The sequence below is a fragment of the Muscardinus avellanarius genome (assembly GCF_963383645.1).
Source record: "Muscardinus avellanarius genome assembly, chromosome: 1".
NCBI classification, from domain to species: Eukaryota; Metazoa; Chordata; class Mammalia; order Rodentia; family Gliridae; genus Muscardinus; species Muscardinus avellanarius.
In genome coordinates this window covers 223,431,287-223,452,859 of record NC_137786.1, presented here as the reverse complement: position 1 = coordinate 223,452,859, position 21,573 = coordinate 223,431,287, and the positions used below count along the sequence as shown (strand labels likewise).

Below are 21,573 nucleotides of genomic sequence, written 5' to 3'. Positions count from 1 at the left end.
CAGTCCCATTTCACTTTCATCACCCTGGCCAAAGTCATCTTTCTTCTGCTTCATGTTTGCAGAGAGACCTCCAGGGAAGGGATCATCATGTATCTTTCATATTCCCGGCACACTCAGGTATGCCCATGGAGCTATTTAATTCCCAGTTAAGCAGGGAAGAGTTTGTGTACGTCCACCAACCCCCTTCAGAGATACAATGAGATGTGTGGTATCATTCGTAGTAAGCATCCATCCAGAGGGCTGCAGATTTCTTCAAGGACCTGTAGGTGGAGGAGAAACAAAACAAAACAAAACAAAACAAAAAAACAAAAACAGAAAGTGAATCTATAATGGAAGAGGAGTTACTTCCAGGAACAGTTCTCCTTTGCTAGACTCAGGGAAACATTTTTTCCAGCTGTTTCAGGTAAGTGTCACTCTCTGTTGCTTATGGGAGGGTGTCAAATACATGAAAGTATTTTTTAGTAGATGCATTTACTTTTCCTTTATGGAGAAGATTTGAGTTTTATTTTCATCTTATTCTTTTCTGTATACATATACCTATATATCAAGCCATCCTATATCTACCTAGATACACTATCTTAAGATGAGAATGAGGAGAAGATTGCTCTAGGTATAGAGCAATAGAGAAGACAGATGGGAATATCCTTCACAGTTCCTATGCTAGCTTGGGAGATATGTACTATATAAACGATTACCTAATAATTAATCATGGTTGTGATAAAGGTCATCAATGGAGAGAACCAGGTGCTGCCAGGAGCACGTGATGGATTTAGTCTTGGAGATTTGTGAAGACTGACATGAGGAAAAGGAATTTGAGATGAGCCTTGGAGAGCGGGCGTGGATGGACTGACGAGGTGATATGAAGAGAAGTAGTGATTTGCAAGAATGTTCCAGACAGAATAAACACTAGCAAAAAGGCCCGAAGGCCAGAGGCAGGAAATTTTGCAGCCACTGAAGGTAGGCCTGTTAGAAGCTGGGGCAGTATCCGGGGATCAGATGAGATTGGGCCTGGCCTGGCCGAACCTCAAGAAGGAATCAGTTAAAATGCTACGTACGTATATGCAATTATCAATAGCAACCTCAAGAACATGCATTGGGGAGGAGAGGGAATGGGGTGGGTGGGATTCAGAGGGATACATACCAAGGGCTGTGTGCATGTCTGTTCCTACCACTCTGAACCTCACTGTGGTGTATAATTACAATGCGCCAATAAAAGTACACTTAAAACATTTTTCTTACCCTCAATTTAAAAAGAAAAAGGTTATTAAGCCCAGACTATTGGCTGTGCATTTGGCCAGCACTTAGAAAGCTGTGTGGGGATGCTTAGGATAAATATGGGCTTTCGGCTCCTGCAAGACTCACTGCTCACGGACACTCACCCCAGCATGCAATGCATCGCCCGTCCCACTAGACCTGCAGGCATCTGAGTTTGCAATGACGGTATCAGCAGATATAACAGTCCTTCCTATCACCTAAGTTCTAAAGCATGTACTTACTTCTATGGGGGATACAAAGGCTTAGTTTCAGGAAGCTCAAAATATAGGACAGTAAGGCATTTCCACTAAGAAGTACGTAGAAGCTAATAGGTGAATGGTTAAGTGTTTCAGTTTTGTCCCCCATAGTGTCCTGTGTTTAATGCTGGACTCAAAGGTACCCTTTAATCAATGGTTTTGGATGAATGATTCACAGGCTAGTGACAAGTGTGGGGACTGACAGGGAAAATAAGAGCGATGAGCCAAGAAATGATGCTATTACCTGGCAATATCTCCAAATGCCTTCAACATGGGCTTACTCACATACTGCAATCCATGCTTGGCACACAGTGACCTCACCAGAGGAGCCACTTTGTGATAATTGTGGCGTGGCATCGTGGGGAACAGACTAAGGAAACAGACAGGAGATGCAAAACTTAGACCTAAAGAGAAACCCAAGGAGTTTTCTTTCCTGTATTACCAAATAAATGATAACAGTAATATAGACCCAAACGTGACCTTGCATAATCCTTCTGAGAAGCTCAAGAACTCCTGCCAGGACACTGTCATCTTATCTCTTAACACCTCTGCAAGCCATGTGGGTGGCAACCATTCGGGAAATATAAAAATAAGTATTAGCTCCATCGAATCTGTCTTTCTCTGGCCAGCTCAAATGAAGCTATGAGTTATCTATCCTTTTGAATTACCTAGATAACTACAGATCTCACCCTTTCTCTGTTTTTTTTGGTCTGTCTTTCTCTCTATACATTTAATTTCCCCATGAATAGACAAGTCATGGTAAATGACTAGACTAAAGTCTAATCATGGTAAATGGGGAAACGTCTCCGGAAACATGAGTCTTATCCAAGGTTGTCCACTAATCAGCCAGATGACCTTGTTTGGTTTTAACTTTCTCTTTGATAAAATATAAATCACAATCTTTGCTAATTCGCAAAGGTTTTTAAGAACTAACATAAAAGAAAGGATGACAAAATTTCACAAATAGGTATAAGATCTCTTTCCTTCTCTGACTGTCCTAGATAAAGCTTAAAGAAAATATAGAAAGAAACTTCCCTGAATATTCTGGAAATATCCACCCTCCAAGTGTTATCATATTCTCTTTCTTTATTGTATTTCTGCCTAGCTGATCCATTGGTAAAATATTGCCAAATACCATTTGGAAATTGCATAAAGAGCTGGATTTCATTGTTTCTTACTTTGTAACTTTGTTCTAATGACATAGAAATCTAAAATAATTTATAATTGAATTTTAGCACATCTTGGTTACTCAAGTGCACACACATATACAAAATCTAATTCTAAGACTGAATGTAAGCTAAGTGTGGTGGCACACACCTGTAATCTAGCTCTTGGGAGGCTGAGACAGGAGGATGGCAGGTTCAAGATCAGCCTTAGAAACTTAGTGAGACACTTGGTAAAATAGTGAAACTCTGTTTCAAAATAAAAACTAATTTGCCAGGCGTGGTGGTGCATGCTTGGCGAATGTTTGCAATCCCCGCGCTTGGGAGGCTGAGACAGGAGGATCGCACAGGTTCGAAACCAGCCTCAGCTACTGAGTGAGGCTCGCAGCAACTTAGTGAGACCCTGCTTCCAAATAAAATATAAAATAGGTCTGGGAGTATAGACCGGAGGTGGGAAGCCTCTGGGTTCCACTCCCAGTACCACACACACACACACACACACACACACACACACACACACAATCTAATTTAAAAAAGAGATAAGGGTATAGCTTGAAGGTGAAATGTCCTGAGTTCAAATTCTAGTACAGCCAGGTGTGGTGGCACATGCTTATAATCCCAGCATTTGGGAGGCTGATACAGGAGGATTGTGATTCGCGGACAACCTCAGCTACTTAGTGAGGCCCTCTGCAACTCAGTAAGATCCAGTTTCAAAAAAATAAGGAATAAAAAAATAGGGCTGGAAGTGTAGTTCGGAGGTAGAATGCCTCTGGGTTCTATCCTCAGTACTGCAAAAGAAAAATCCTAGTACAAAACAAACAAGCAAGCAAACTAACAAACAAATCTGAAAGTATCTAGAAACTAACTAAAAAACCCGAGTGTATCTGGTACATTTCTAGAAAATTCCTCCACTTTCTTACAATTGTTAGGCCTTTTCATTTCTTTTTTCTTTCCTGTACCATTGATCCTAGTAGAAAGATAGCAGCCTTTGGAAAATCCTGGATCATTTTTTCCCTTCTGAGATTCTAAACTGAATGACTCAATTCTGTACTCTATTTTGGTACATTATAAGGGTCTACACTTGACCCATCATGGACTATTTCTACTACTTACTGGTGCTCTATTTGGAAGTTCAGGTGCCCAGTGAACCAGTCATTGAAAAAGGACTGTTCAATATTACAGGTTGCCAATACCTGCAAAGAATAAAGCTTGAATTAGATATAAATTAGCCCAAGTGTCAAACAAAAAAAATCTGTTTATTCTGTTATTCAGTCAACCATCAACAAGTGCTATTGAGTGCCTGTTTTTGTACAAGAAATTATGGGGGATATAAGACATGTACAGTCCCAAGCTTTAAAGAGTTTACCACTTAAAAAGGCAACGAGATATTTTGCTATGAAGTATATACGAAGCAATAGATGTGAGTGAGTCTATGGGATCTGAGGAGAAATAGTCACTATCAGTCCTTAAATAGAGAAGAAAAGAGATCTTTATTCATGGATGTATGGTTTTAGGATTATGGTGGGAATTATAGTAGTAGGTCACCATTTCCACAGAGTGAACTTGAAGAGTTCTAAAGGAGGAAAAAGACATTCAAGAGTCTTAACCAAGATTCTGTGCATGGAAATATACCTGGTCAAAGTAATTTCCTTTGTAATCTCATGTATTTTATTATGAACATCAACAAGAAGTACATCATTCTCTCTGGAAGGCCAAGATTAAGAATCCATATAGATGTCATTTTATTAAATGCTTTTTTTAATAAAAAAATTAAACCTATAAAAAGGCATTGAGTAGCTGGAGTTGTTGCTATGGTGAATGTTTATACATGGTTATTCTATGTTGGCATTAGTAAAAGTGTAGTTCAGAGAATCTTGAGGTAACCAAGACATTTTCTTGGTATCTATAGGTTGAAACTATTTCTATAACATTCCTAAGGCATGGTGTGCCTTTTGCATTCTTGTTCTCTCATGATTATGCAGAAGGATATTCCTGAGGTTTTTAAACATGACATCTTTCTGATATTTATGTGTATCGGTGTTATTATTTTATAATTATTAGTAAGTAAACATCGTAAATTTTTATTTTAATTTCAATCGTACTAGATATCAGTGAACATAGTCTATATAAACCAAAGCTCTTGGAAAGTTTCAAAACCTTTTGAAAGTATATGGTATTTTTTTTGTGTGTTTCTTGTATTCGTAAGATGGAGGAGAGCATTTGAAAGATCACGAATCTGACAGCTTGGTGGAAAGGTTTGACTAACTACATATATTAGCTATAAATGTGATATGGTCATGTTTTATTTTAATTAAATTCCTTAACATAGCTTCATGTTCTGATCATCAGTAGGTAGGGTGAATGAAATGAGAATACAAAGTGGTTCACTAAAACGGGTATTTTCAGGGATATTGTAAGCAAGACAAAACTAAATATCAGTAAGTCCCTTCTATAATAAAATTATAGAACAAAGAAACAACCATGGCGATGTTTGTATTACAGACAGTCTGTAAATATACCAACTCTACAAAGAGTTATTGAAACTCAATAAGAAACATATGAGGACCCAGAGGGACTAAGCGTGGCTAGGCAATTCACAGAAAAATTAATACAAAGAGCTAGTAAGTGGCTGAAAAGGATTCATTTTAACTAGTGCTTAACTAAGTGATGAATAAGAACAGAAATATGAGAAGTGATTCTGTGACCAGGAAATTTAAGAACTGTCCTTCTGTTCCCTCTACGGAGTCCTCTGAGTTTGAGCAGGAGCTGGAAAAGGAAGCGTGATAACCACTGGATTGTAGCTGGGCCAGCAGAAAGAGACTGCGGCTTAAGAGGCAGAGGTGTTTTGAATCGATCAGAAGTTTGTTGTGCAGCAATTGCATGTGTAGAAAACACGCCGCGTCCTCACTCTGGAATGCCCTATCTGTGTCATAATAAATATGAGTTAATCTTCAGAGTTCTTACAGGTGTAAAATTCATTCTGCAATTTCATGAGTCTCAGATTCACTTGAAAGGCTGTGTCCTGTGGGATATTTGAGCAAAGGTCAGCAAAGCTTTTCTATAAAGTGCCAGGTATGTATTTTAATCCTTTCATAGACACTCCTCAGTTCTGCTATTATAGCACAAAACATTCATAGGTGATATGTCAGTGAGTAAGTATGGATGTGGTCTCATAAGACTTTATTCATAGAAACAAGTAGTGGGCAAACATTTGGCTTCTGGGTTGTGGTTGGCTGACTTTTGGTTTGGAGTCTCTATAATCAAACTGCCTAGCTTTAAAATCTGCTTCTAAGCTGGGCATGGTGGTGCACACTTGTAGTACTGGTACTTGGGAGGCTGAGACAGGAGGATAGTGGTTCGTGACCAACCTCAGCTACTTACTGAGGCCCTCTGCAACACAGTGAGACCCTGTTTCAAAATACAAGTTCCTGAACATTTTCATGCCTTAATTTTTATCGTTTTATAAAGTGAGAATAATCATGGTTCATACCTGTATATTTACATTGCAAAGCACTTCACAGTGACAGTGCCTGGCCGTTGGGACACATTTGATGGAGGTGAGCTATGGTTATTTGAGAAAATAACCATATTCTCAGCCAGTCTGGTTGGAAGGATTCTCCTTCAGGGATTCCATGATTACCTGAGTGCTAAGCCAGTCTCGGTTCTCCTCGAAGCTCATTTTCATTGGTATGTGGCTCATCTGGGTAACATAAGCAATCCAGGGACTTTCAAGAAGCCTTTCAGGGAATAAAGGGAGGGAGAGATTACTTTATAGCGTCTTTCAGTTGTGATCACTGGGCGTGGTAACCCCTGGCAGACCTGCCCAAGTGCTGGAAGAAATGAAAGAGATTCCAAAGTTCCCATAAAATAATGATCATCACTTTCCTCTCTAAATACCCTTGCTATATAGAATTCTCTCTCTCTCTCTCTCTCTCTCTCACACACACACACACACACACACCTATCCATGTGACCTTCCCTGCTTGCTAACTCATGGGAGCAATACCTCCAAAGACCTCTGTAGCTCTCAAGAAAGGGTTAAAAGACACCAGGTTCAGCCAAGTGTTGGTACACGCCTTCAATCCGAGTACTTGGGAGGCTGAGACAGGAGGATCGCTGTTTGCGGACAGCCTCAGCTACTGAATGAATGAGGCCCTCTACAACTTAGTGAGACCCTGTTTCAAAATAAAAAATAAAAATCAGGGCCGGGATTGTAGCTTGGAGGTAGAATACCCCTGAATTCAATCCCTAGTGCCACAAAAACAAACAAACAAACAAACAAACAAACAAACAAAAATAAAAAACATCAGGTTCCCCAAGGATTTGTGCAAAGTGGCTGGTGGCCTGGGCTTTGTCATCAGAGCTCGGTTCAAGTTCTGTCTTGGCTCTGGCCTTGGCCCTTACTTGTTCTATTACCTAAGGCAAGTGATTTAATCTCTCCAAACTCCAGTTCCCTTATGAAAAAAAATGAAGGCGATACTATCTACATTGCAGGGTTATATAGGATTACATAAAATAAGATAATGTGTGTAAAGCCTTTAACACTGTGTCTAATGCATCATGGCTGTCACTAGCCTTATAATTATCTAGGCTTATTTAGACTAATAATGTAACAGAAGGAGGAAGGAATAAATTGGAAAGTTGGACATGACTGTTTAGGCAAAAGGATAGTTTTATTTTATTTTGGTTTGGGAAAAATCTAGTATTTAATAATTTTCAAAACTTCCTCTCCAGGAGGATCACAAGTTTGAGGCCAGTCTGGGCAATTTAGTGAGACCCTGCCTCAAAATAAAAAATTTGAAAGTGCAGCTCAGTGCCCCTGGGTTCAGTCTCCAGATCTACCCCCACACCGCCAAAATAAAATCCTGTCCTATCATGATTTGGGCATAGCATAATATCCAAATAGATTGCAGGTTTTGTTTTGTTTTCTGGTGGTACTGAGGATGGAACCCAGGGGTATTCTACCTCTGAGCTAAACATCTAACTCTAATATTTTTTAATTCTTTATTTTCAAACAGGGTCTCACTAAGTTGCAGAGGGCCTCCCTAAGTAGCTGATGCTGGGCACGAACCTGTGATTCTCCTGTTTCAGCCTCCCAAATCCTGGGATTACAAGCGTGCGCACCACGCCCAGCTTAGATAGGAGTTTTAAAGGAATTGGGGGGCCAGGCAGGGTGACACATACCTGTAGTCCCATTATTTGGGAGGCTGAGAAAGGAGGATCTTAGCAATTTAATGAAATTCTCAGCAATTTGGTGAGAAACTGTTTCAAAATTAAAAATAAAACAAGGCTGGGGATGTATCTCAAAGGTAGAATGCCCTTTGGTGCAATCCTCAGTACCATCAAACTCACTCACTAACTAACTAACTAAGTAACTAACAGACTTGGTTATCAACTGAAATGTTTCAACTGGGAATAAAGCAAATGGAAAAAATAAGAGTTTGGAAAAATTATTTTTGCAAATACTTCCAATGTTGCTTTTTCTCATTTGCTTAAGAATACCTCCTCCACTGGGCATGGTGGTATTACATGCCTGTAATCCCAGTAATTGGGAGGCTGAGACAGGAGGATCATAGGTTAGAGGCCAATATCAGCAATTAGCTATCCCCTCAGCAATTTATTGAGATCCTGTTTTTTTACTTTCTTACATAGCCCAGGAGTCACATCCATCCCGTCCACTATATTGAGCCTTTTCCTTGTTTAAAAAAAAAGTTAAAAGAATAGGGGAGTATCTGGGAGGTAGCATGACCCTGGGTTTAATCTCCAGCATAAAACAAAATAAAATAAATAAAACAGAAACAAATAAACCACCTTTCCAGGAAATGAATGAAGGAAGCAATCTGTTAAAGGTAAGAGGGCCATTTGAGTTACAGAAGTGAGCAAATAGACTTACTTGACCAAATATATGACCAACACAGTTCCAAAAATTCCATAAAAAGGGCCAAGTGTGATGAAGTATCGAAGGTAAAAGCTGCTGACCCAGGCGATGTCCTGCAGAGAAAGGCCTGTGAACGTTATGCCCTGGATGTCATTTTTCTTCCTTTTCATTGGGCTAGGGTCCCTTCACTTGCTGGCCAAGTGTTACATCCTGTTACTCAAGGAAGCCGCATCTGCGGGGCACTCAGCCTTTTCCATCCCCCACTTCTGCCCGATCCGGTTTCAGACAGTGAGTGAAGTTACTCACCACCCAGTACTTCTGAAGATACATCACTTGCATGGATTTCAGATTGAAATACACAGGCATGAGGAGAGGGAGCCCAACTGAAAAGAAACAAGATAACAAAGATGGCCAATAAATGAGAATGGATGCAAGATGGAGACCCGCACGGTGGAGTCCACCGAGCTTTTTCCAAGCCCAAATGGCTGAACTGGGAATCTGGTCATCAGCTCCAGAATTGAGTTCCCTCAAAGCAGCCGTGGAATCACTGAAAATTTAAGGCCTTGTTGATGGTGGCATCCCTGTAAATTTTCGTATCCCTGGAATCCTTTAGTTCTCCCCAGTCCTTGGTGTTGAGTCCTGTCTCAATATGCTTGTGTGGTGGGAATAAAGAAGGTGCACTTATTCCTGTTCGGAGAGCTGTTTATGTGATCCTCCCCAGCATCAGCAAGGCCTCTCTGAGCACACAAGTCTTACAAAGACCTTTTGGCTTTGGACCAAAACTCTTTCCTTGACAAAACTTGTCAAGGGAAGACAGGGGTTCTCTGAGTCCCCCTTGGCCTAGAAGGACTACATAGTCCCAGTACGATTAATTTAAACCCCTCACCACCACCCCCAACATGACTTTAAACATTAGTAGAGTTCCTAAGAGCTCAAGGCAAGGTTCTTGGATGATCTCCCTTAAAGTTATTTTTTTTCATGATGAAGCTCAATGCTGCCCAAAGAATACATTATTTGTTTCAGCCCAAATCTGACTCTAGGCTCCTGAGTTCTCATTTCTTATAGCATTTATAGTAGAATACTTATAATTGTAATCCTTTCTTTCTTCCTCTAAAATTTATCATCTATAACCCAGTGACCTAGTAGCTATTCCTTTGAAATGTTATATTATCAAAAATTAGGGTCTCCTTCCTCCTGGTCTTTGTGGAAAGGCTTGAAGTTTAACCTCAATAGGATCCTGTAATCCCGAGGCTGGGTGTCATGGTACACACTTGTAATCCCAGCATTCAAAAGGCTGAGACCAGAGGATTGCGGTTCACAGACAGCCTCAGCTACTACTGAGTGAGATCCTTTGCAACTCAGTGGGACCCTGTTTCAAAAGAAAGAATAAAAAAATAGGACTGGCGGTGTAGCTCAAAGGTAGAATTCCCCTGGGTTCCATCCCCAGTATCACCCACTCACCCACACAAAAAGAACCTGTAATCATAGTACTTGGGAGGCCGAGACAGGAGGATCACAGGTTTGAGAACAGCCTCAGCAACATAGTGAGACTCTCAGCGACCTAACAAGACCCTGTTTCAAAACAACAACAACAAAAAAATTAAAAGGGCTGGGTGTGTAGCTTGGAGGAAAAAGCCACTTGTGTTCAATCCTCATGAGAGAGAGGAGAGAGAGAGAGAGAGAGAGAGAGAGAGAGAGAGAGAGAGAGAGAGAGAGAGAGAGAGAGAGAGAGAGAGAGAGGAAGAAGAAGAAGAAGAAGAAGAAGAAGAAGAAGAAGAAGAAGAAGAAGAAGAGGAGGAGGAGGAGGAGGAGGAGGAGGAGGAGGAGGAGGAGGAGAGGGGATGAGAGGAGAGAGAGGAGAGAGAGAGAGAGGAGAGAGGGGAGAGGGGAGAAATGGGAGAGAGGGGAGAGAGAGAGAGGGAGAGAGAAGAGAAGAGGAGAGGAGAGGAGAGGAGAGGAGAGGAGAGGAGAGGAGAGGGGAGAGGGGAGAGAGGAGAGAGGAGAGAGGAGAGAGGGAGAGAGAGAGAGAGAGAGAGAGAGAGAGAGAGAGAGAGAGAGAGAGAGAGAGAGAGAGAGAGAGAGAGTATTAGCCAGCACAGCTGGACTAACCTAATCAAACTGAACCACTCCTCTACCTCCAACTTCCTCCATCACCCAGCACCTTTCAATGTTTTTCTTTAGCATACAAGCCATTTAAAAAGCTTCTCTCCCACCTTCAGTTTAGCAGGGTTAAACTCAGTTTATACCAAAGCCTCTCCCTACTATTTCAACAGCCTGAGTGACTTTTGTCTTGCGATCTTGAGCAGATGTCTGACTCTGTTTTCCTGTGACAGCTTGGGTCTGACTCAGTTGTACCTGTGTGCTATGCTGTCATTCAAAGGGGAGGACACAATGGACCAACTCGAAGGTGTGTGGTTTGGGACATGGGCACTCTCTAGTGAATGCACACCCTTCACTCGTTCCTTATGAACTAAGGCCAGATTTGCACCACTCCAGAGAGAGGAAGTGAGAACATATCTCTCAGAATAGGTCAGGAAATAAACTGTCTCACACAGACACATCCAGCAAGGCTGGGGTCAGCTACCTCCCAAAGATGGGACACCGATGTTCTCTTCCTTTCAAAATGCAAGAGGAGGGTTAGATGATGGGTTGGTTGGGGAGACTGAATACCAGCTAAGCGGGAGCTGTAATGGGTGGTCCTACATTTTAAGAAATTTGAACAGTAACCGCACTCCTTGGGCATGTTGCCATTGGCTACTGTGACCTACCCACAGCGGCCAAGTCAGATCATATGAAACAGAGTGTCTCAGCTTCAGCATCATTTGAATTTGGCACCAGATGACTGTTTGCTATAAGGTGTTATTCTGTGCGCTGTAGAATATTTAGCAGCATCCCTGCCTTCTTCCCATGGAATGGCAGTACCATCCGCCCCTTTCATTGCTATAAGTAACAATGTCACCAGACACTGTCAATTGTCCCCTGGGGAGAAGAAAATGCCCCTGGCGGAGAACCACGGGCCTACAGGCAATCTTTGGTTTCTTCCCAAAGTAGTTTGGCTTAATTTCTAAATGTATAAGCATGTTTTAGATGAAGACATTGTAGATTCCTGGAAAACTTTGGGAACTATCATGAGTTTTATTTGGGTTCAGAGAAAAGCTCTTTGCCATGATGTTCTTTTGTTGGTATCAGAATCGCTCAGCTAAATTTGCTTTCAAGCCTGGCCAACATGCCCAAATGAAGATCTATTGATCTATCTACATGTACATCTCATATATTCCACTGCTCTATGTAGGTCATGGAACTTCAAACTTTCTCCTACGTGGAAACTCTTTTGTGGACTTTTATTCCCGGGCTCAACTTTTCTGGCACCACATTATAAATGCGTCAGCATTATTTCCCCATCTCCTCTTTTTCCCCCACACAAATACCACTACTCTTTTCTCTTGATAATGTTTAGTCTAAGATGAGAGTTCTGGCTACAGGACCCTTTGATTGGCATTCCACCTTCCCATCCTCTCGAGTCTCCTCCCTTGCCTGCCCCACACCCAGAGTGATGAGATATCTGTTAAAAATGCCTATTTGCTTTCCAATTTTTTTTTCTTTTCAGATTTTCACACCAGTGAGCCTGAAATAAGACATGCTACTTTTCTCAGTTACAATAAGATACGGGCTGGTTTCTGTGAGAGGATTCTAATCATATCTTCTGGCTTGAAAAGTGCCTGCTTTAAGAAAATGGGTTGATAAGAAAACTGGGTCTAGGAGACTCACCTAGGTAGAAGTACAGGTGCTGTTTCTCATAGTCTATGTATTTGATTTTCTTCTTGCCATACTGAAAGGAGAGAGAATAAAACTCAAATGAGTGACAATACTTCTGGTCGTCAACTGAAGGACATTTGTGTTCAGGCATGCACGTGTGTGTGTGTGTGTGTGTGTGTGTGTGTGTGTGTGTGTGTGTGTTCTGTATGCAAAGAACCATCTGATTAGCGTTCATTGGCCATCAAACCCGAGACACTAGAAGAACCAGAACTGGGATGTGAGTAAAGATTGTGGCCTCTTACTCTTTTAATCAAGTGTGGGTAATTTTTGCACAGATAGATTATTCCATTTTGCTATGGAGACTGCAATTGGTTTTATTTAAAAAAATTCTCCTGGAAGTCATTTAAAATATTCTTCTCTTTATGTGAAGCAGTACAGTAACTGGAAAGAGACATTCCTGATGAGTTTTACTAGTTCCTCTTCAAGGACACTGTGTAGAATTCTACTTGAAGTTCAGGCTCCATCTCCATTATTTCATCCAATGGACTCTTGTTAAATGGTCACGTGACAAGAGATGTAGGAATGTCCTTCCTATCCTTCCCATGTTTCCTCTTTTGTGTGTTTTCATCATGGATCTCACATTGTGATTTATTATTTCTAAGGAATGATTAGAGTATATACAAAATATTTGGTATACATATGATCTAATTTTAGCTTTGATATATAATTATTATATTTCATTCATCACTGAGAATTTGATTTGTTTCCTAGGATTTTTCTTGGTTAATTTAGTCAATGCTCAGGGCACAAAGACAACCAATGCTTTGAGAAGAGGCAAAGAGATAAAGTTTGTAACTTTAGTATCTAGCAGAAAGTCGATAAGTGTTTTTTGAATGAATGAATGAGTGATAATTCATACCCCTCTCTATATTTTCCTATATTCACTCAGTTATCACACTATAGACAATGTGGAACTCTTATTTCCTCATCTGATATCTTTTCTCCCATCACTAGATTTCTTCCTTTATTTGGATTGTATGTTCAGTCCCTCTTTCTCCTATTATTTCAAATAACAATAAACATCATGGTTATGAAGTAAAAATAGCTATTAGCAGTTATTTTCAAACCTCCTAATATCTAAGCAATAAGAAAAAAAGAAAAGGGATGAGGTGGAAAATGCTTGGGAATTAGACCCAGGCAGACTAGCTATTACCCTAAAGGAAGATTCTAAGTCTTAAGTGATATGAGCACAGAATATAGAAGCTAATCAATGCTTGTTGAAAATTGATATTGATGAAAATAGTAAAAATAACTGTCAGGAAAAAGTTCAGGCAGGACTCAGAATACATGTTTTTAGGTGGTGGCAAAGGCCTGTAATCTCAGTACTTTGGAGGCTGAGACAAGATGATTGCAGGTTCGAAGTTAGCTTCAGCAACTTAACTAGACTCTGTTTTAAAATAAAAAAAATAAGAGGAACTAGGAATGTGGCTTTGAGGTAGAATTCCTCAGAAGTAAATCCCTAGTACCGCCAGAAATAATGCTTTTGATGTAAGACTACAAATTTTCAGAGTTTAAATACTATCAAGTCATGTCTTACACTGTAGCCTTAAAACTATAGAGTGTAGAACTCAAAGGTTTTAGAAATGTGTTCCAAAGGTAGCTACATAAATTGGATAGGAATCCTTGTTATTTGTTAAGAGGCAAAACATGAACCAATTACATCTGTATAGAATGAACATCTGGAGAGAGTCAGGCGGCTTTGTGAACTTCATGAGGCAAACCTTCCTTTGGGGAGACCATAAGAGCATACAACACAATTCTAATGATAAGTAAGGAAGTTTACAAACATCAGGAAAGTCCAACTTGTTTGTCAAAAGCAACTGACTTGTGATCATATCAAGTTTTAAATAAAAGCAACGCAACATACTCTAATTCAGCTTGGACAGAGGATGAGTCTCTTAAAGCTGGGAAAAACCTTTATTTAAGGAAGACTCTATCTAATGATATTTTGGGATTTAAATAGACTTTCATGTGACAATTTTTAGTTGAAGTTTTAAAAATATCAACAACTGAGAGATTCTAGTGATTTATTTCCCCTGCCTTTTTCTGAGACTTAAGAAGCCCAATTTAGAAGTGAAATCTCCAAGCATCTTACTAGGCATTTTAGCTGGGTGGTGCATGTCTAAATTTACTAAGATTAACTAAAAATAACAGCATAGTCTATTTGAACTGAGCTAGAATTAGTTTATATAACTAAATTTTCAGATGTACACGGTCTAGTGCTCATTGAATGCTCTGACCTTTCTTCTCTTTGTGAACAGGTCTCCACATCTTTGCTAAATTTTGGAGAGTCATGCCAGCCTCAGTCATTTGATTTCACTTTTTAACATTGTCTCGTGTTGCCTCAGAGGTAGTGATAAACACTGGGCAGGAACCTATCTGTCACTGGGATTGCTTAAGGTGAAGCAGGTTATCATACACCTGCTATGGGAGGTTCAACTGGATGACCTTTAGGGTTATACAGTCATCACTCTAAATCTCCTATTCTTACAAACCCAGATTTAGTAATTTCAAATTTATATCCTGGACCTAAAAGAAGGAAAGATCCTCTGAGATCATGCATGAAGTCACAACTTCTAGTTTGATCTTCCCAAGACAAGGATAGAAGACTTTCCAGAGAGCACATCCAGGATCAGTTTTCTGGCGCAGTTTCTCAGGACAATTAAACATACCTTGACAGGTTGAGAATCTCCAACCAGAAAAAGTGGGCCCACATCAATATCTGGATCTTTAGGGTAGATGTTTGGTTTAACATGGTGTTGAAAATGTCGGTCATTCCACCAGTTTGCTGATAAACCCTAAGAAAAAGAGAGGATCAATTAGGTAAGAGAATTCTGAAATACCCTTCACTGTCTGAGTTTTCTCTCTACATTCTCAAAGTCAAAATAATATACTCGACTTTCTCAAGCTTGCCTCCCAGCTTGGTCACAGCATGACTCAATGGACAAAGGGTCTCAGAGTTTATGAAGAAATAATCCTCTGATCCAGGAACACAATTTAAGGCCTAAAACAACTCCTGCTAATAAAAATATAAAAACCAACAAAAATAAAGTGTTTTCCATCCTGTTTTTAAAAAATTTGATCCTTATTTAAAAAAAAAATTCTGAAAGTAGGTGGAGCAGAGAGAGTATTATTTTCTATTTTACATATAAAGAAGCCTCAGCTCCAAGACTTTAATTAGTTCTGAGAAAAAGTGGCCCCAGGAATCCTACTTCAATGAATATTTCAAAGAATCAGTGATCTGAAGTCTTTCCTTAGGGAGCTTGGCTCAGATCATTGCCTGTCCCAGCTTCGATGCTCTCATATAAAAATAAATGGGAATAAAAATATTTTAGCTAGTGCCAAGCTTGAATCACCTCTGATTAAATTGTTTGTGACTTTCTCTTTCTCCCTGAAAGTTGTAATACCAAGCGATTTGCAGATATATCAACAGATTTTCATATGCTAGATATATAAATGCTGCTGTGTGGTTTGGATGAATCACCCATCCCCTTCGAGTCTCAGTTGCATCTCCCATAAATACAGTATAATGGCCTTTACCTCAGTGGGTGGTTGAAGGAGAAATGAGACACTGTATGCAAAATGCTGACACATTGAGATATTCAAATTCTTCTCACTTATGTTAATAATTTCCAGAAAAATAAGCAATGGTAGTGATTTCTTTATTGCATATTTGCCACTTCTTAATAATTGGTCTATGCATGTTTTAGTTCTGTACTATCCAATATAGGAGTCACTAGCTACTTAAGGCCAGCTGAATTAAGATGGGCTGCGAGTATAAACTGTGTCCTGGATTTTGAAGATTCAGTATGAAAGAAGGAAGGTAATACATATCATTAACAATTTTCACATTGATTACATGTTGAGATGATATTTTGAATAAATATGGAGTAGTAAAGTTATGTTTTACATGCAGTTAAGAGAAAATTAAAAATGATATATATTAGTGTGTCTTTTTATATTTCTCTTGGATAATGCCATTCTGGATACAGTATGCCTATGGTGAAGGTAGACAGGCATGTTTGAAAATCTGTAAGCATGCCGGGCGTGGTGGCACACGCTTGTAATCCCCGTGCTTGGGAGGCGGAGACAGGAGGATCGCGCAGGTTCGAAGCCAGCCGCGCTGGCGTAATAGACCCTGTTTCAAAAATATAAAATAGGTCTGGGAGTGTAGCCCGGAGGAAGAAGGGCTTCCAGGAACCCCAGTGCCACCAAAAAAAAAAAAAAAAAAAAGTAAGCATTAGTGCTGCTTTTCCACAATCCATAGAGTTAGCTGTCCCTCATCTTCCTCCGGCTAACTGGAGTGGGATCCTCTTTTTTCTTCTAATACTTCCTAATATTTTTATAGTGGAAACTCCCTCCAGCCCAGATTTCTCTCCTAAACCTCATGCCAAGTAGGCAATGACTTACCAAACATTTCTTTTGGTTATCTCATGATATCTCAATCTGGACATGTTCCAAATTGGACTGATTGATTTCTCTTTCCTCTTTTGTGGTCCACTGCCCTTTGTACTTCTCCCGTCAAATTGCACATGACTCACTGCTCTTACATTTGTACATTCACTCACGTATTCAACCATTCATCATTTACTTTGAAGTGCTTCCTACGTATCAGATTCTGAGATGAGCATTTGCAATATCAAATAAACATCATAAAATGGGGTTCCCATACAAGCAACATATTATCTAATGGGAATCCTAAACAACTCAAAGAGTGTGCTAGTTTCTCTTTTTCCTGCTAGAGTCAACGTTTTGGCCTCTTCTACCCGTAAACTCTACCCATTTAGCCAATGTCTAATTGTGGTAATTGGTAATAGGGGAGACAAAGTTTTGATGTAGAGTAATTCAAGGATCAGATCTTAATAGAACAAGGCATTACAACAGTAGCCAGCTTAATGATGAGTGTGATCTAAACGACCATCTCTGCCTGGGCCCCTCTGTCTAAAAGATGCTTTTCACAAGGCAAAGGAGAAAACACTTCATGAACAAGTGAAGATTATCAGCTGCATGTTTACCTGTCTTTGCACCAAAGTTCTGTGTAGAAACCAACCTTAGTTACTCCTCAATTCAGTTAGATCCGTTCTGGGTACGTAGAAAGAATCCAGGCTTTGGACTGAGGAAATTTGTATCCTTATGTGGCCATCTACTAGGTGTGTAATGTAGGCAATTTCCTTATGGGTGAGGTTGTTGAGAGAATTATAGGAAGCAGCATTCTTGACACTGTCTCTCCTCTGCTGCCAAATGGTTTAGAATGTTATAGAAAACAGCATAAGCCAGATTTTTGAGAAATAACTTAATTTTAAATATTCTGCTCCATTATCGCTATAGTAATAGGAATCATGTATTATAATAATGAATTATAATAGTTCTACACAGAATTCTGGTGATTATAATCATGTATTATAATAATACGTGACTCAGCCAAGTGTGGTAGCGAACGCTTGTAATCCCCGCGCTTGGGAGGCGGAGACAGGAGGACCACGCAGGTTCCAAGCCAGCTGTGCGCGCTGGCTTAAGAGACCCTGTTTCCAAATAAAAATATAAAAATAGGTCTGGGAGTGTAGCCTGGAGATAGAAGGGTTTCCAGGAACCCCAGTACCACCAAAATAAGATAAACAAACAAACAAACAAACAACCACGTGACACCTATTATTTCCAAATCTGACTACTGAGATGCTAGAAAACATCACACAGAGTCCATTCTGAGTTTAGTACAGTTTGAATATCTCATATCTGAAATGCTTGAGACCAGAAGTGTTTGGAATTTCACTGCTATTTAAATTTTAAAATATTTCTATGTACATATGAACTCCCTTGGACATGAAACTCAAGTCTAAACACAGGATCTATTTATGTTTCACATGTGTGTATATATATATATATATATATATATATATATATATATACACACACATAGCCTTGAGGTAATTTTAAATATTATTAAAAATTTTTTTTTGCATAAAAGAAAGTCTTGTGAGGTAGAGTTTTTCACTTATAGCATCATGTTCACACTCAAAAATGTTAGGTTTTGGAGAATCTCATATTTTGGATTTTTACATTAGGGTTATTCAATCTGTATTGCACAGGGTCCAAAATACATATATGAACATTTTATGGTGTGTCCTCAGGGGGGCTCTTCTATTGTGTATACACTGCAAAGACCTTAATGTATATATCTCTCCATAGCTAATAAATGAAAATCCCAAATAATCTCAATAGTTGTGCCTTTTCCAGGGTGGGAAGAAGAATGTATGTTTAAGTCAAGTTTTTAAATTTAAAATGGTGATGCATGTAAAAGGCAGAGATGTTGCTGCTTGTAATTTCCCTTGTCATCTCCTTCCTGTCCACCTTCCCTTCCTACAGGTAAAACTGTGTCTTCTGCACACAGTTGAAACCCATATTCAGTTGGTTCATGAATCACTGGCTTTGCCTATAAAATGGCAGTCCTCTTGGCTCGCTTTCAAAGCCATTGCCCATTTTCCTCCTCGGTTAATGAGTTGTCAGGGTTATATTAATTTCACTGAGCACAACATTATTTCTGGGGATATTGAGAAAGAACTTTGTGCAAATTTGGACCAATTGGAAAACACTGATTTTTAAAAGTGCCAGCCAGGGTGGGGCGGGTTGGAAATATTCCAAATACTGGCACCACATCAACTGCCAATTACCTCTAGGGCAGATGAGTCCTGGCTTTTGTCTGACTCAGCACAGGGGAGGGGAAGTGGGCAGGTTCATTGCTTGAATCTCACAAAGACCTTAAGAAACTACCTCTGCTTTTATTCTGTGGCAAATATTCCCAAATTCAGAAACACCTTGTCTAGCTATCTCTGGTGAAAAAAAGGTAGAAAACTGTGCCTATTCCCAGAAGTTACTGATTAAATGAACTTGTCACATAAAATGACAAAATTATTCATCCTAACCACTTTGTGGGACATATTTCTAATATAAATTCAGAATCAAACTCTGTGTTATTTAATCTATTTATACCTCAGTCTACTCAATGGGAAAGAATTAATAAGAATAGGTGACTCCAGGCATGGTGTACCTTCCTATCTTCTTAGTATGATCACTATTAAACATCTTAAGTAGTGATTCTGGGTCTTCATTTTAATCACGGGAAGATTGTTCCTATTAGAATATTATAGTGATACATGCATATTCATGGTTATAGTAGCACAATCCACCATAGCAAACTATGAAACCAGCCTAGATGTCCACCAACAGATGAAGAGAAATACATACTCAGCCATAAAGAACGGAATTATGTCATTTTCAGGAAAATTGATAGAACTAGAGAATTATTCTGCTAAGTGAGATTAGCCAGTCACAGAAAGTGAAGGGTCATAGAATTTCTCTTATATGTGGAGCTAAGGGGAAAATGGGATATAAGAGGAACTCCAGATAAAGGAGGAGAAACTTCAGTGTATTGATGGAGGAGAGGTCTAGGAAAAAAAGGAGACTTGATGAAGGAAACATTTTGATTGATGCTAGGTACACATATAAAATTATCAGTACCCATCTTAATATCACATATGGGGAAGGGAAGAACGGGGGTGGATCCAGGTGAAACTCACCAGGTGCTGTGTATGTGTATGTCTCGATCACTCTGAATTTCACTATGATGTGTGTTTACAATGCACCAATAAAAGTACGCTTAAAAAGGTTGTGCCTAATATTAGAAAACAGCTAAAATTACTAAGCGTTTCTAGGCACTGTGCTCCACATGTCACCTGAGTATTGCATATAACCCTGATGGCATTCTCACAGGTTGAAGCCATCAACTACTCTCACTTTACAGTTGAAAAAACTGAAGTTCAAGCACACTAACTGACTTGTTCAAGGTGACCCCAGGGAAACTCTGTGGCTGAGTTTCCCTGGATGGCAGCTCTGGGTGTGTGTGTGTGTGTGTGTGTGTGTGTGTGTGTGTGTGTGTAGGGAGGGGCGAGTAACAGTCTTCAGTCCTGGCTGCAGATTTGAATCACCTGGGGAGCTTTCAAATGTATGCTGATGCCTAGACCCCAGCACAGATAAATTAAAGCAGAGTCTCTACAATGGTGCCTAGGCATCCATGTTTAAAAAAAACTCTTCAGGTGTCTGCAAATGGTCAGACTCGAGAAGCACTTCTGTACATACTGCCCTATTTAATATCACACTATGAAATTTTCCACTTACCTGTTTCTAGACATTGACTTAAATTGTTAACTAACCACTTTGAAGATTCATCTCAACTGAAAAATAGGAGGACTATGAATCTTACCTCCTGAGAATTACGTGAGAGAGGATAAACTGAAGGGGACGGTTCTGAACCTGGTGCTTGGCTGGCTCTTTGCTCTGCTTCCCAGCTGTATAATTTTCCATCCCTGGTTACTCCTAACTGCTCTCTGTGGGCCCAGCTCCAGCATCCTCTTCACCCTCTTATTAGCTGGTCACTTCCAAGCTGCCCTAGGCTGGGGAACCAGATAACCAGGTTTCTTATAACATAGAGAGACTCCAGATGAAGAACTAACAGGATCTGAGTCAGTGCCGGTGGATATTTCCTAAGAGGACCTGCCTTGAATGCAAGGACTTGGCATAGAGAGAAACTTGCCCTCCTTCTGGACGAGAGCACACAGTTACTAAATTCAAGCAAGTTACAGAAAAGCAGAGATCTAGATGAACATCTAAAATTATAGATAGGAACACGGAGAGCAAGAGGAGACAGAAGATTTGCTCGCAATCACTCAGTGAACACTGGCAGAGTAGGGTCAAAAGCCACTCTTAACAATCCTGTTGCTTTGGTTACTTTGTTTCTACACACACACACACACACACACACACACACACACACACACTCTCATTCAACTAACACTTATGGAAAGCCTGCCCACTATATGCCATAAACTCTCGTATGCACTGCATTACATGGTGCACAGGGCCGTGGACCTGCTTCTTGGAGCTTATGTTACGTTAGGGAGAATAAGACTAGCTGCCATCACCACTACTTGCTTTTTCCAGAGGTATGGGTTTTGCAGCCCTCCTCTCAATCAGAGATTCTTGGGCTTCTCTAACTATGCTTTCTCTTTCCCTTCATTTTTATCTATCCTCCTGATTCTTTTGCCTCTATTTCTTCACCCCATCCTTCCAGGACGATTTAGGCCTGCCGGATTTCCCTAGCTTCCTAGCGAATACATTTTGCACTCCTTCTAAGAATGTTCTCCTTTGGTGA

At 40.0% G+C, this 21,573-nt stretch overlaps 1 protein-coding gene across 1 annotated transcript in view; it reads right to left on the bottom strand.

The window, feature by feature from the left end:
• Positions 1-211: 211 nt before the first annotated feature.
• Positions 212-21,573, bottom strand: part of LOC308260095 (fatty acid desaturase 2-like protein FADS2B) — a gene marked incomplete at both ends in the record, with an annotated part of 48,990 nt that continues 27,628 nt past the window's right edge. The window contains 8 exon segments of the mRNA XM_080691425.1: positions 212-260; positions 1,756-1,881; positions 3,788-3,867; positions 6,315-6,411; positions 8,568-8,665; positions 8,859-8,935; positions 12,321-12,381; positions 15,041-15,166. Coding sequence (XP_080547551.1) covers positions 212-260; positions 1,756-1,881; positions 3,788-3,867; positions 6,315-6,411; positions 8,568-8,665; positions 8,859-8,935; positions 12,321-12,381; positions 15,041-15,166 — 714 coding nt within the window.